Below are 12,270 nucleotides of genomic sequence, written 5' to 3' on the forward strand. Positions count from 1 at the left end.
TGAGCAAATCAAGCATTTTACTGTTTTTGTCACCCTTCCATGTGTCGTATGATCTCTTTGTAGTGTCATCTATACTGTCTTTACCTTTCCTCATTCAGCCATCTAGAACTCATAACAAGTAGACAATGAATAAAAAATAAGTTGTTCTAAAAAAAAAATGAGAGGGGAGAAGAAAAAAGGAAGGGGCAACCCCCCCCCCCCCCCCCCCCCCCCCCCCCCTATACCTTACCAGATACACAATTTCATCAATAAAGTTAGAAAGATTTTTGAAGTCTTGTGAGATAGACATCAATATATCTCTATATATCTTTCATGTTTCTTAAAGAGAAAATAAAGGACGAGATACCAATTTCATCTCAAGAAACTAACCATAACTTGAAAATGAGTGAAGGAATTACTCAAATGTTGGTTTTTCATGCTAAATAATTAATAAGGACCCTCTGATATGATCCATAGACATTGCACAAATTTTTACAAGACCCATGTCGATGCCCTGCTACTTAAAACACTTGAAAAACATCACATAAATAGACAAGAGGCGAGGAACAATCAAAATAACACATATCAAACAACTAATAGGGTATTAAGGACAATGCCATCTACTATGTCATAACACATGAAACTGGAGAGAATTTCTGAATACACTTCAAGTGGCCTTTTCCAAGAACCCAATAGCCCTCCAAGGAGTAGCAGTCAAGAGAAAAAAAAAAAAAAAAACAGGTCAGTGTTAAAACCCTAAAAACAAACGCTTACTTTAGTAGCCACAAAAAACACACTCGTTCCCACGAACAAAACCCATAATGACGAATACACAGAAAATAGCTAAATCTGAATCTGCTACCCATCTCTAAACGCCCAACAAGTTAGAAGATAACTACCAAAATTGCCAGTGGCAGCGAACAGTAACAGAAAGAGACATAGAACAGGGTGAAAGGATTGACTCAAGATAAGAAAGAGATTTGAAAAAACCAACGCATATATGCCAATTTCTTTGTTCTAATGCAAAGAAATTACCTTGTAGGGTTCGTGGATAGAGTGGAGGGAGGGGGAGGTCAGGGAAGAAAAACTAAAATTTAACAGTTAAAACACATAAATTTAAAATCCACATAAATGGGGAGGAAAAACTAAAACAACAGCCCCTAGAAACCCAAATAGACGAGTCCAGTAGATCAGAATCACTACCAGTAACAAATCAAAATCAACAAGAACATGATCTAAACTGATAAGGACCACAACGAAAAATAAAAAAGGGAATTCAATACAAGAAACTTAGAAACAATTAAAAAAATAACTATCGATTTACAGGAAGCAATTTTTACCCTACTGTCTTCCAAATCGAGCTGGAGAGGTTGTAGAGAGGGGAGAGAAGTCAACGACGGTCGTCGATGTTGGAGAGGAAGAGAGTCAAACACCGGGGAGAGGTCGCAGAGGGGGCGATTGAAATCGTCGATGATCGCGAGTGAGGGAAGAACCAGAGAGGTTGCAGAGAGGGGGGAGATGTCACCTAAGGTCTCCGGTGCTGGGGACGGCAAGAGGAAGGGAGTCGAGCGCCAGTGACAGGTCACACAAAGGGCAATTAAAATCGCTGAAGGTCGGATGTGAGTGAGAGAAATTTTTTTTTCTCCGAAACCCTCGTTCGACAAACCTTCCTTCCCGACAGCCCGAAGCCGATGTAATTGAGGGAGGGAAAGTGAATTTAGAGCTCAACCCCTCTGAATTCACTTTCTCTCCCATTATGCCTAAAACAGGGGTAATTGAAATACAATTGTATTTTACTTTTCCCCTGCACTAGCGTTGGGCATATTTTACCCAGCTTAAGTGAAATACATTTCACTTATGTTGGCACTAACACTTGACTTGTAATTACTTTTGGGTGCACTGACAGGCCTATAAGCCTATAACCCTTTTCACTATTTTTTATTTTCTGCAGCCATTTAGGATTTAGCCCAAAAAACAAAACCCGCTCCCGCTCCCGTTTTGAAAAGATCCGAGTGGGGCTCCTCACTCTGTCCTCTGCCTTTGAAGTTTGAAGTTCAAACCCAATTTTCTTCTTCACCATCCAAACTTCTTCTGCCTAATCATGGAAATCACTGAGGAGCAGAAGAAAAGGGCGGAGGTGAACCGTCAGGCGGCTCTGGAGAAGCTTAATCGAGCATTAGAAGCTAGAAGGCCAGACCCATGGTGCCTTTTTAGATGCAAAAAGGTTCCCCATTCGAAGCCGGTAATCGCTGCTGCCGAGCCGTTGTCCAAGCCGGAGAATCTTGTTGCTGATCGTTTTTGCATATCCCTCGAGATATTTGCCCCGGATGCGTTTTCCGTTACGTCGGAGCCCTTGGCGGGGTTCCCTTTCCCCGGAAAAGCTGAATCCTTGCAAAAGATCGATAACTTCATCTCGTCGGTAAGAAGCTTTTCATTACTCAGGAAATGTAAGTAACTTAAATGGACTTTTCGGTTGTTGATGAAGAAAACTGTATTGCCTATACGGCCTTATTCAGCTGCGGTTGGATTTTGTAAATAGCTTCCAAATGAAATATTCTGTAGTTGAGAATGATGAACTGTGGGAATCTGATTTTTGGAAGTTTTGTTGTACTGTGCAATCTTTTTTGGAAAATCAGAAAACATAAGCATCATGTGAATGTAATCTTGTTTATAACACGGGCAAAATCGTTAGGACCATAGTTACCTGAAACTCTTTATGATGGTAAGAACCCTTGTTCTCAGTGCAATTTTTTTGCTAAATTTTTATGAGAAACCTTTTAGAACTTTAAGGAAATATTCTGTAAGCATTTCAAGAACTTCTGGGAAATATGTAATCAACTTTGTTTAAAACTCATCTGAAACTTCTTAAAATCCATATCTTGTACAATGTTTCCTAGAATACGTTGTTATAAATGATAATTAAAGTATTTTGTTCAGCATTTCAAAAAAAGCATTTTGTTCAGATGTCTGCATTGTCTTCAATAATAATGTTGAGCAAGAATTTGTCTTTAATTGTTGCTTAATTCATTTTTCATAGAATCTATTTTCTTCAATTCCTATCCGTTTTTCACAAGCTTCTAAATGGCTTCTTGTTTGTTAATTTCATAGTGCAGGGATTTTTTATCTGTTTCTGAAATTTTACAATTCCTGTCAATTTCATTCACTTTGTGTCCAGTTCCCATTTCACATGTCCATTTCCTTTTTCTGCTAACTATGGTTTGAGCTATTATTTAAACTCAGTAACTCAGAGATTCACCTGCAAGATGCATTTTTTAAGCACTGTATGTGTTTCCTTGTCCTGCACATTTGTAGAAGTTGAATGCCTGTCAGTTTTTTCTTGAAATAGTAATCTGTAATAGGATTTAGGTGTCTTTACACATCAGGAGACAGGTGCAGTAAAAAAAAAACAGTTAGAATGTATTGGTCAGATGGTTTGATTCATTTACACAATAAATATCACCATAATCCTTAATTATTTGACCCTCTTTGGGCTCGGTGATGCAAACTCTAATCTGAGCTCTGGATTTCACATACTGAATCGAACAGTTATAATATTTGATGTGCACATGTGGGATTGACACATGAAGTTTTCCCATTGAAGGAGATCATGAGCAATAGACTTATGCCAGTGGAAGCTTCAGATTGACTGGCTTTTGACATGAATTCCATGTTTAAATAGAAGATAACGGAAAGTTGTAAGGATTGATCGTAAAATGGCTCACTTTTAACATAAGTCTTAGAGCTTTTGATGGTTTTTGTTTAATTTTTCGTATGCTTCCTTCAGATTATATTTACTTTTCATCTATGGACTTCTTTAAGCTAAGTTTGGCTAGTTTCGATTTTTTAAGTCATCCAATTATTTAATTCCTAGCAATATTCCAAATTCTTATGTCTCAAGCATTAATCTTGCAGTTGATGTAAAAAAAAGAAAATCTTGTTAGCAGCAAACTCATGTCTTCCTTGTGTATTATAGTCTTGTCAGGCTGTACCATTATGTTGTAAAGAAAGGAAAAATAATGGCAGAGCTTCAATTTATATGCTCAAGGATTATGATGTGGTCTGCAAGTGCCTAAAGAAGTTTCCAGGTATTCAATTGCAAGAGATTCCTTGGAAAACAGCTGCAGTTATCCGAAAAATTTCACATTCCTACGTTTCCAACCATTGGAGTGCTTGCTTTCCAAGTCATCAATCAGATGATGAAGTTGATGAACTGATAAAAAGATTGCCTGTGGTGTTACAAAATGCACTTCTACCATTTCAAATGGATGGTGTGAGATATGGTTTGAGAAGGGGTGGTCGCTGTCTCCTTGCTGATGAAATGGGTTTGGGGAAAACAATCCAGGTAGTGTTTTATGAACAATGAATATTAGCTATTTATTATTAAAAATGAATTTCAAAATGTGAAAAAGAGGCCCCTTAATTGGGCCTGTTCCTATGTTTTGCTTTGTAAAGAATTGCGAGATGGTAGCATTGAAACACTTGAATGGCCCCGTTAAAAATCCATATAAATCATGGGACCTGGAATGGTTGCATACAATTCTTTGAAAACTTGTTCTGTATGTTTGAAGCTTTATTACTTTAAGGGTGCTTTTAGGACTTCTCAAGAACCCTGCCCCAACTATGTTGGGGCTACCTTACATCTTCTTCTTCTTCTTCTTCTTCTTCTTCTTCTTCAAAAAAAAAAAAAAAAAAACTATGTTGGGGCTACCTACATGATTCCTTTATTGTGCTTTATTTTTTGCTAGTGCTATTTTGATGTTGGCCTTTCTGAAGTTTTTTTCACTTGCATCAACATCATTCCTTGCCTTGTATTTCGTGCTTGTTGATCAATTGGCTCCATTAATCAAGCCCTTACCATCTCATCTCCTCTCGCTCAACCTCATCCTACGCTGAACATGGTAGGTGTTTTATTAGCATGATCAAACCTTTTGCTAGTGAATTCAACTGAAAATTTTGGGAACTTTGTTTGAGAAAATCAGACCAATTTTTTGAGTCAAACGAGAAATTCAATAAAAGGAAGAATATACAAAAATAGAACAAAAAAACGGATTCACACCATGGAGGGCTCAACATGAATCCAAAGGGAAAGAATCACTCACAATTAAATGCTATAAAGAATCCTATACCATGCTAAAGAATCAACTGTACTATTAGCACTTCTTACAACATGATTCCCTATAAAAGAAATGCCTTAACTAATATAATGAATCTCATCATAAAAATGAAGAAGTCGCCAAGGAGGCTTTCTCAAAGACATAAGCCAACTAATAAATATGGCTCAATCTCCTTCTACAATGATAACGGACGTGAAAATTACTTGTAGAGTTGTGGACCAAGTAGAAGAGCACGAAATTTGGCCTCTGTAGAGTCACACACTTCAAAGGGGTATTGTAAACATGAAGAACTATACCTGAATTTTCTCGAAAGACACCTCCTCCTCCTTCTTCAAATCAGATCAATTCAAGTTCAATTCACAACAAGAATGAGCGAAAGATGACATGTCACTTGGGAATAATATTTGTAGTGGAACTCAAATTGGAAAGAAGACAATTATTCCAAAGTTTCTATGCTTTTCTCTGAGAATTGGTAAAGGATCAAAGGAACATGTGTATGTGGATGGTTAGTAATTTCTATTTGAAAGGGGGGGAAGGAGAGTTTGTCTTGGTGATAATTTTTTTGTGCCATTGCTATCATTTATTGTATTGATTAGTAGACGTCGGTGATGCTAGAATTAATAATTGTTGTCAGATATTCATTCATTTCCATTTTTTACAGGCTATAGCAATTGCAAGCTGTTTTATGGATGAGGGATCTGCACTTATTGTATGTCCTGCTGTTTTGCGATTTTCATGGGCAGAAGAGTTGGAACGCTGGCTTCCTTTTTGTTTGCCATCAGAACTGCACCTTGGTGCTTCCACTTTTGAATAGCTCTTTCTTCGTTTCACTTGCATTTCATGGAGTGCTTTTGGTGGCTTCTGGGGACTTGCTTATGGGTTTTTTATTCATTATCTTTTTCACTTGTAAGGGGAAAATAAGGAAGAAGAAAGAAGGAAACCGGAGAGAAGAAGAATCAGCAAGTTATGGGGTTGGAGTTAGGGTTGATGTTTGATATCTATTTTACGCATAACTTAAAACATTATATGACACTTAGCACACTAGAGTAAAAAAGCAAATAAGGTAAACATTAGTGACTGAACACTTTACCCTTATACTTAAAAACTATAGTACTCAACGTTCCCCTACAATCTGGATAATATGTATAGATGTGTGTGTTAGGCGGGACCCAACACCCGGATGGTGGTTTTAATTCTGAATTTTATAAAATTACTTGTCATTTTTTGCAAAATGATGGTGTGTCACTTTTTGAGGATTTTCACCATGATGGAGTTACCACTAAAGCAATGGCTGCATTCTTTATTGCTCTTATCACCAAAAAGTTGAGTGCCGAGGACTCAAAAAAGATTTTTGACCTATAAGCCTTTTGTGTCATGCTTATAAACTGGTCTCAAAGGTTTTGGCTACAGGATAAAAAATGTTGTTAGCTTCATCACTAGCTTAAAATCAGAGAGCAGTTGCTATACATTTCTTGATATCTAATTTCTGGATAGCTTGCCGATATTGAACTTTTTCACGTGTGAAAAGTTTTACTTTCTTTTTAAAAAAAAGTTATTTGACTCCTTGAGCCGTTTTCTCTATGGTCTCATTGGGTGCTCATTAATATGAGATATTGGGTTAAATTCTCTTGGATTGGTATCTTTGGGGGTTAGTGTGTTTGACCATTTCAACAGGACAGAAAATAGTGCTTGGATTGTTTGGCGATCACCTGGTTCTTGGGAAGCTTGAACAACAAAGCAACTGTATTTCTACATATGCTGAAGACTGTCTTTGGTCTTTAGCACCTCCTTGCCCTCCAATATGTCAAACAAATAAAGTAAATAGAAATTGTCAAAGAATTCAAAGGAACAAATATGTTTGTTTTGTAATTTTTTATTTGTACGATCTTTTCTACTCTTTTTTATAAATTTCTTCCCTAGTTTTTTTTATTTACATTTTGCTGTATGTAACCATTAGAGCTGATTTTTTATGTTACCAATCCATCATTTTGCAGTTTTTGGTCATAAGGATAATCTTACTTATTTGACAACATGCCCAAAAGTTGTGGTAATATCCTATACTATGCTTCATCGATTGCGAAAGAGTATGTTGGAGCATGAATGGGCACTTATGATTGTTGATGAGTCTCATAATCTCAGATGTACAAAGAAGGCTATAGAAGCAGATGAGGTATTTTTTAGTGCATGCCTTCTATGCTTTAAAGTTAAAAGAGTTAATGCTTTTGTATGGTTTTGTAAGTACTTAAAAAATAAAAATCTTAGTACTTGAGTGTTTTACTTATGTTAAGAGTAGTCCCACATTGATCTGAGAAAGCTCCTGCATTTATTACTTGGAAAGAGCCTCTTAACTTCAGCTAGCCTTTTTATGATGGACCTGAACTTAATTTTAACATGGTATTAAAGTGGCTCAGATGGGTTTTCACCAAAAAAATTATCCATATGTAGAAACTAGAAATTGGTCCACATGTGTGGGAGTTGTTAGGAAAATCCCAGAGTTGTGGTTATTACTTGGGAAGTGGGCTCCTAAAATTGAATTTTGGGTTGGATCTTGACACAAAAGTTCAATTATGGTTTCGTGTGTGAAGTTTATTTCTTGCTTATAATTTTTTTTGAAATGATGCTGAATTTTATTAAGACAAAATCTCAAAAGAGCAAATTACAAAGGGGGGAAGCCTTCCCAAACAATGAGAGGTTGCTGGGAAGTCTCGAATTTTGCTAATTTATCTGCCAAAGAGTTGGTTAATCTAGGAATGAGATTCCAATTACAATGAATAGATGACACAATGTCAGCAATACAATCAGTGATAAGCCAGTGGCGCTGAGGGGAAGGAGCTATCTTTTGAATACCAATTGATGATAGTCTTTGAGTCTCCTTCAATAATTAGCTTGCCATGGAGACGCTCCTTCAAAATTTGGAGGCCGAATAGAAGAGCACTTACTTCAGTAGTATTTGAATCAGCAATGCCCTCCGACCCATCTAGCTTATAATTTTTACATTTTCAATTTTACATTTATTTTCAAGTTAATGGCTATAAATCTTCGATAATAATCTTGACTCATGTTATCTACTATTGATTCAGATAGGTTCCTTTTCATTGTAGAACAAATTACTACACTTTTTTTCTTGTTCTTCATAACAGACACAGACTGTTCTTGACATGGCATCAAAAGTGAAGCGCTTGATTCTGCTCTCTGGGACTCCTTCACTCTCAAGGTTGTTTACTGATTGGCTGTTGATGGCTGGGACACAAAATGCTATGTACTATGAATCTTTTCCCTTTTTGTTTGGAACTAGTTCATTGTCAAGTAAATTTATAAAAACTTTTTTAATAATAGAAAGTATGTTATAGTCCTTTATTTAGGTATTTTAGCTTTTCATTTAAGATGTGCTGTATACCTTTTCTGATATGATTATATTTGTCTTGTTCTTATGTTTGAATGTATGTATCTCATTGTCCTGAGTTATTATTATGTTTGTATTTTCTCATTGTCTTAAAAAATGAAGAAGTTTGTATTTAGTGGGTTATTTGTTTTATTAATAACTTATTCTGGCTTTCGCCACCTAGGTGTTCGTAGGCCATTTGACATTTTCCATCAGATCAATATCTTATGGTAAAGTTCTCTGTGCTTTTAAATTTTGAATTGTATACTTAAACATAATTTCAGATTGAAGTTGATAGGGCTGTTATCATGTCATAAATATAAGTAACGGTATTTCCTCTCTAATGAGAATATAGACCCACTCAACCTGGTACCTATTTCCTGTTACAGGGAATTTACCAATTTCTTACCTGTTTATCCATTGGGTAATCAGATAATAAACATGCGAAGTTTTCTACTGAAAAACACAAAACTAAAAATCAATAGAATTGCAAAATTTTCACATAAAATCTACTCTAATGATGCATTTCACATTTTAATCTGGTCTCTCAGGGATTGACTGCTAGAGCTTCTATTAAAAACTTCAGAAACTCAGAAAAGATTCTCAAAATATCTATAAGAAAAATGCAGAAGACAAAAACATTGGAACTTGTTCCAACAGGGACAATGCATCATTGAAAAGAGTTTTCCTTAGAGTATTTTCTGCTAAGCATTTTTTTGGTTCAAAGCACAGAGGAAAGGGAGGAAAGAAGAATTGATAGTGGTTGTGATTCTGGGGGTTCAGTGTTCTTGTTTTGGGTGTAGAGGTGCAGGTTGTCAGTTGTTGGTGGTAGATGTTGTTGTTGGTGGAGCTCCAAAAGCAAAGATTTATTAGATGTTTGGAGGTGTGAACATCAAGGAAGAGAGAGAGAGAGAGAGAGAGAGAGAGAGAATGTAGAGAACAGGGTTTTGTTTTTCATAATGCATACTTGTACACGTGCCTGTCATGAATAGCATGACTAAACAGTTACTGTAAGCACAATAAGACTAAATTTCCCCTCAATGGAATAATTGGCTACATGTATAATGGGACCACTTTTCCCCTTGGGCAGCTGTGTTGCTGGATTTGGAATAACAGATGTCTGATCCTTGGCTTCCCAAAAGGGATAATGGGGTAACTTTTCTGAACTTATTAATAGGTAAAAAGTCTTTGCATAATGGACAAGCTGGTCGGATAAAGCTGAAAATTGGTACTTTGGTGTGGGCCCTTGGCTCAATGGTCACATGGGAAGTTTCAAATACGAGGTCTTGGGTTTGTCTCACCATGGGGAAGAAGGGGTGTGGGCGTGTGTAATCAACATTCAAAAAAAAAAAATTATGAGTTTGCCCTACTCATGTCTCACCATTCCCTTTTTTTTCTTCTCTTCTTTCTTGCATGCCCTCCACAGGCCTGGCTTGTTGGGAAAGGACAAATACGAGTTTGCAGAGAACTATTGTTCCGTGAAATTTGCTCGAGGTTCTCAAGGAAAAGTTTTTAAGGTATTTGCAATGACATATTTTGATTTTTTTTCAAGCAGCCAAATGATGTGTGTGATGTGAATTTTTTTTTTGAATTTATGGATTTTTCCTTAAAATAATAATAAATAATACATTTTTTGAATAGCAGGATTTTTATTTGTTAGAAAAATTACTGAGGGGTATTTTGGTCATTTTGCATGTGAAGATATTACTGCTTTCTATATCATCATGATCTAAATGTTTTATTATGTCTCTAGACTAGTAATTTAGTTGTGTAGAGTGGGAGATATAAGGGTTTAAGTGATTTAAGTGTGTAAGGGCTATTTTTTGTAAATTCTCTAATCCCACTTAATAAATAGAAGAGGGGGTCTAGCTCGACCCCAACGAGACTCAATTTTGAGTTCTCTTTTCTCCCTTCTTTCTTCTTCTCTCAATTTTTGTCTTTTTCCTTTCAAATTTTCCCTTTTTATATGGTATCAGAGCAGTAGATTGTGTTTAGGATGCATTATTTGTTATTTGATCTCTTCATTGAAGGGTGCGAGCTCCAAGAAAAGGGATTCCTCTAGATTTGTGCCTGACTAGTTGGTAAATCTGATTTTTTTTTCCTTTTTTCTGCCATAACCTTAGGGTTAAAGGTTTCTACTGCCTATTGAGTAGTTCTGTGCTTAATTATTGTCCCATGAGGATTTGCTAGGCTGAAATTGCCTTTTCTCTAGTTGTGTGCAGCCAAATTGTGTCCCTTTGCTCGCGTCATCCTACAATAGGTTGATGTCAGCCCTAATTGGGTAATTTTTGAGACTAATTTCTCCTAAATTGCACCCTTTGGTATTGTTTGGCCTTAATTGGGTTGCACACATCAACTTGTCTTCCTAACCCTAATTTTTGGAGTGGGGCCCACATACTTGGCCCTCTCATGGTAACTTGTGAAGTGAAATTAGGGGTGAATTGGATATTAGTCTGTTCTAATGGCTGATTCTGGTGAAGTTTATACTCTAGCAAGGAAAGTGATTCTGATGGAAAATATACTATTGCTATTACTTTGCCTCAATTCACATTTGGCCTAATACATCTTCATAAAAAAAAATAAAATAAAATTCACATTTGGCCTGAAATTATTTAAAAAAGGTAGAGCAAAGTTTTCAAATTCAGCACATCCTCTCTTTGAAAAAACATGTGTTGTTGTCTGAAAATTGGATGAGTGGAATAGCTTTGGAGGCCAAACTTGGGCTGAAACAATTGATCCCAACTGTTACTTTACCCCTTGTGGAGGAGAGAGCATATGATCTCCACCTCAAGATTAACAGAGAGAGGGGGTCACCCTTTTGTCAACCCCTTGATCTTTTAACATAACCTTTCACAATGCCATTTGCTAGGATTGAGAAGGAAGGAGAAGAGATGCAACTTGAGATCTAGGTTGTGAAAGAAGCAGGTTTTTTAAAGTCTAAGGCAAGTCTTATAAAGAGTAAGTTTCACAAGTTGAACAAGCTCAAAGAAGAAGCTGTAATGAAGAGGATATTTACAAGAGGTTTCTTAATTGTATTTTATGTCTTCGTGTTTAATGTAGAAAGTTCAATATGGGTGATTTGCTGGTAGGAGATTCTGCCCAATCTAGTTAGTTGATGCTGCTTTCTTTGTGCCAGCAATAGTCGTCCTTAAATTGTGTTGCTGCTTGTTTTGGTACTGGTCTTTAATGCACTTAATCTCTGTTGTTGATGACTTTGTCTCTTAAGCTGTTGTCTTTTTTGCATGAATTCTGAGTGGGAGGGTTTGTGACAACTATTAGCTGCAGAATGTATGAACTATGTTGATCTGTTAATAGTTGTGTCTCATTAGTACTTTTATCTTTTTTTCTTCAAAGCAATTGTCTTGTTTCTGATGTCACGGTTGAATTGGACTCTACCACGCTATGGCTGCTCATGTGGGTTTCCTTGTTAGCTTATTCTCCCAGGTGTAAAAAACAGGTCACTTTTTGTTCTCTCTTTATCCATACCCTCTGTAGGGTCAGTAGTCTAAGTGAGGATGTGTCTCATGGAAGAGAATATTCAAGTTTCGATTCAAAGGTTTGTTGTGAAAACTGTAGTTGTATTTCTTTGATTGGTTATTTTTCACCACTTTGGAGCAATGCTTATAGACCACAACCTGCTGGAGTAGCCCAAATGCAGTTTGAGTCGAGTTGAGTTAGGTCGTTTTGCATACTTAAAAGTGGGTGTGTGGTGCTACCCTTAAAAGCGGGTAGGTTGGTATCTCTTAAACTTCTTTGACCTAGGGATGTTGGTGTTTGGAGTCTTGTTGAGTGGCT

The 12,270-nt window shown here is 36.6% G+C and overlaps 1 protein-coding gene across 1 annotated transcript in view; it reads left to right on the plus strand.

Moving 5' to 3' along the window:
- The first annotated feature begins 1,991 nt into the window (after positions 1-1,991).
- Positions 1,992-12,270, plus strand: part of LOC137951255 (uncharacterized) — a 40,084-nt gene continuing 29,805 nt past the window's right edge. The window contains exons 1-7 of the mRNA XM_068797841.1: positions 1,992-2,398; positions 3,953-4,321; positions 5,755-5,887; positions 7,088-7,263; positions 8,234-8,307; positions 8,670-8,705; positions 9,902-9,992. Of these exons, the coding sequence (XP_068653942.1) occupies positions 2,081-2,398; positions 3,953-4,321; positions 5,755-5,887; positions 7,088-7,263; positions 8,234-8,307; positions 8,670-8,705; positions 9,902-9,992 (1,197 nt within the window). The 5' untranslated portion in view covers positions 1,992-2,080. The remainder of the gene's footprint in view (positions 2,399-3,952; positions 4,322-5,754; positions 5,888-7,087; positions 7,264-8,233; positions 8,308-8,669; positions 8,706-9,901; positions 9,993-12,270) is intronic.

This window comes from Aristolochia californica, unplaced genomic scaffold (assembly GCF_029961685.1).
Source record: "Aristolochia californica isolate CCGP_79_NKW_82.1479 unplaced genomic scaffold, dmAriCali1.0.hap1 SCAF_15, whole genome shotgun sequence".
Classification (NCBI taxonomy): domain Eukaryota; kingdom Viridiplantae; phylum Streptophyta; class Magnoliopsida; order Piperales; family Aristolochiaceae; genus Aristolochia; species Aristolochia californica.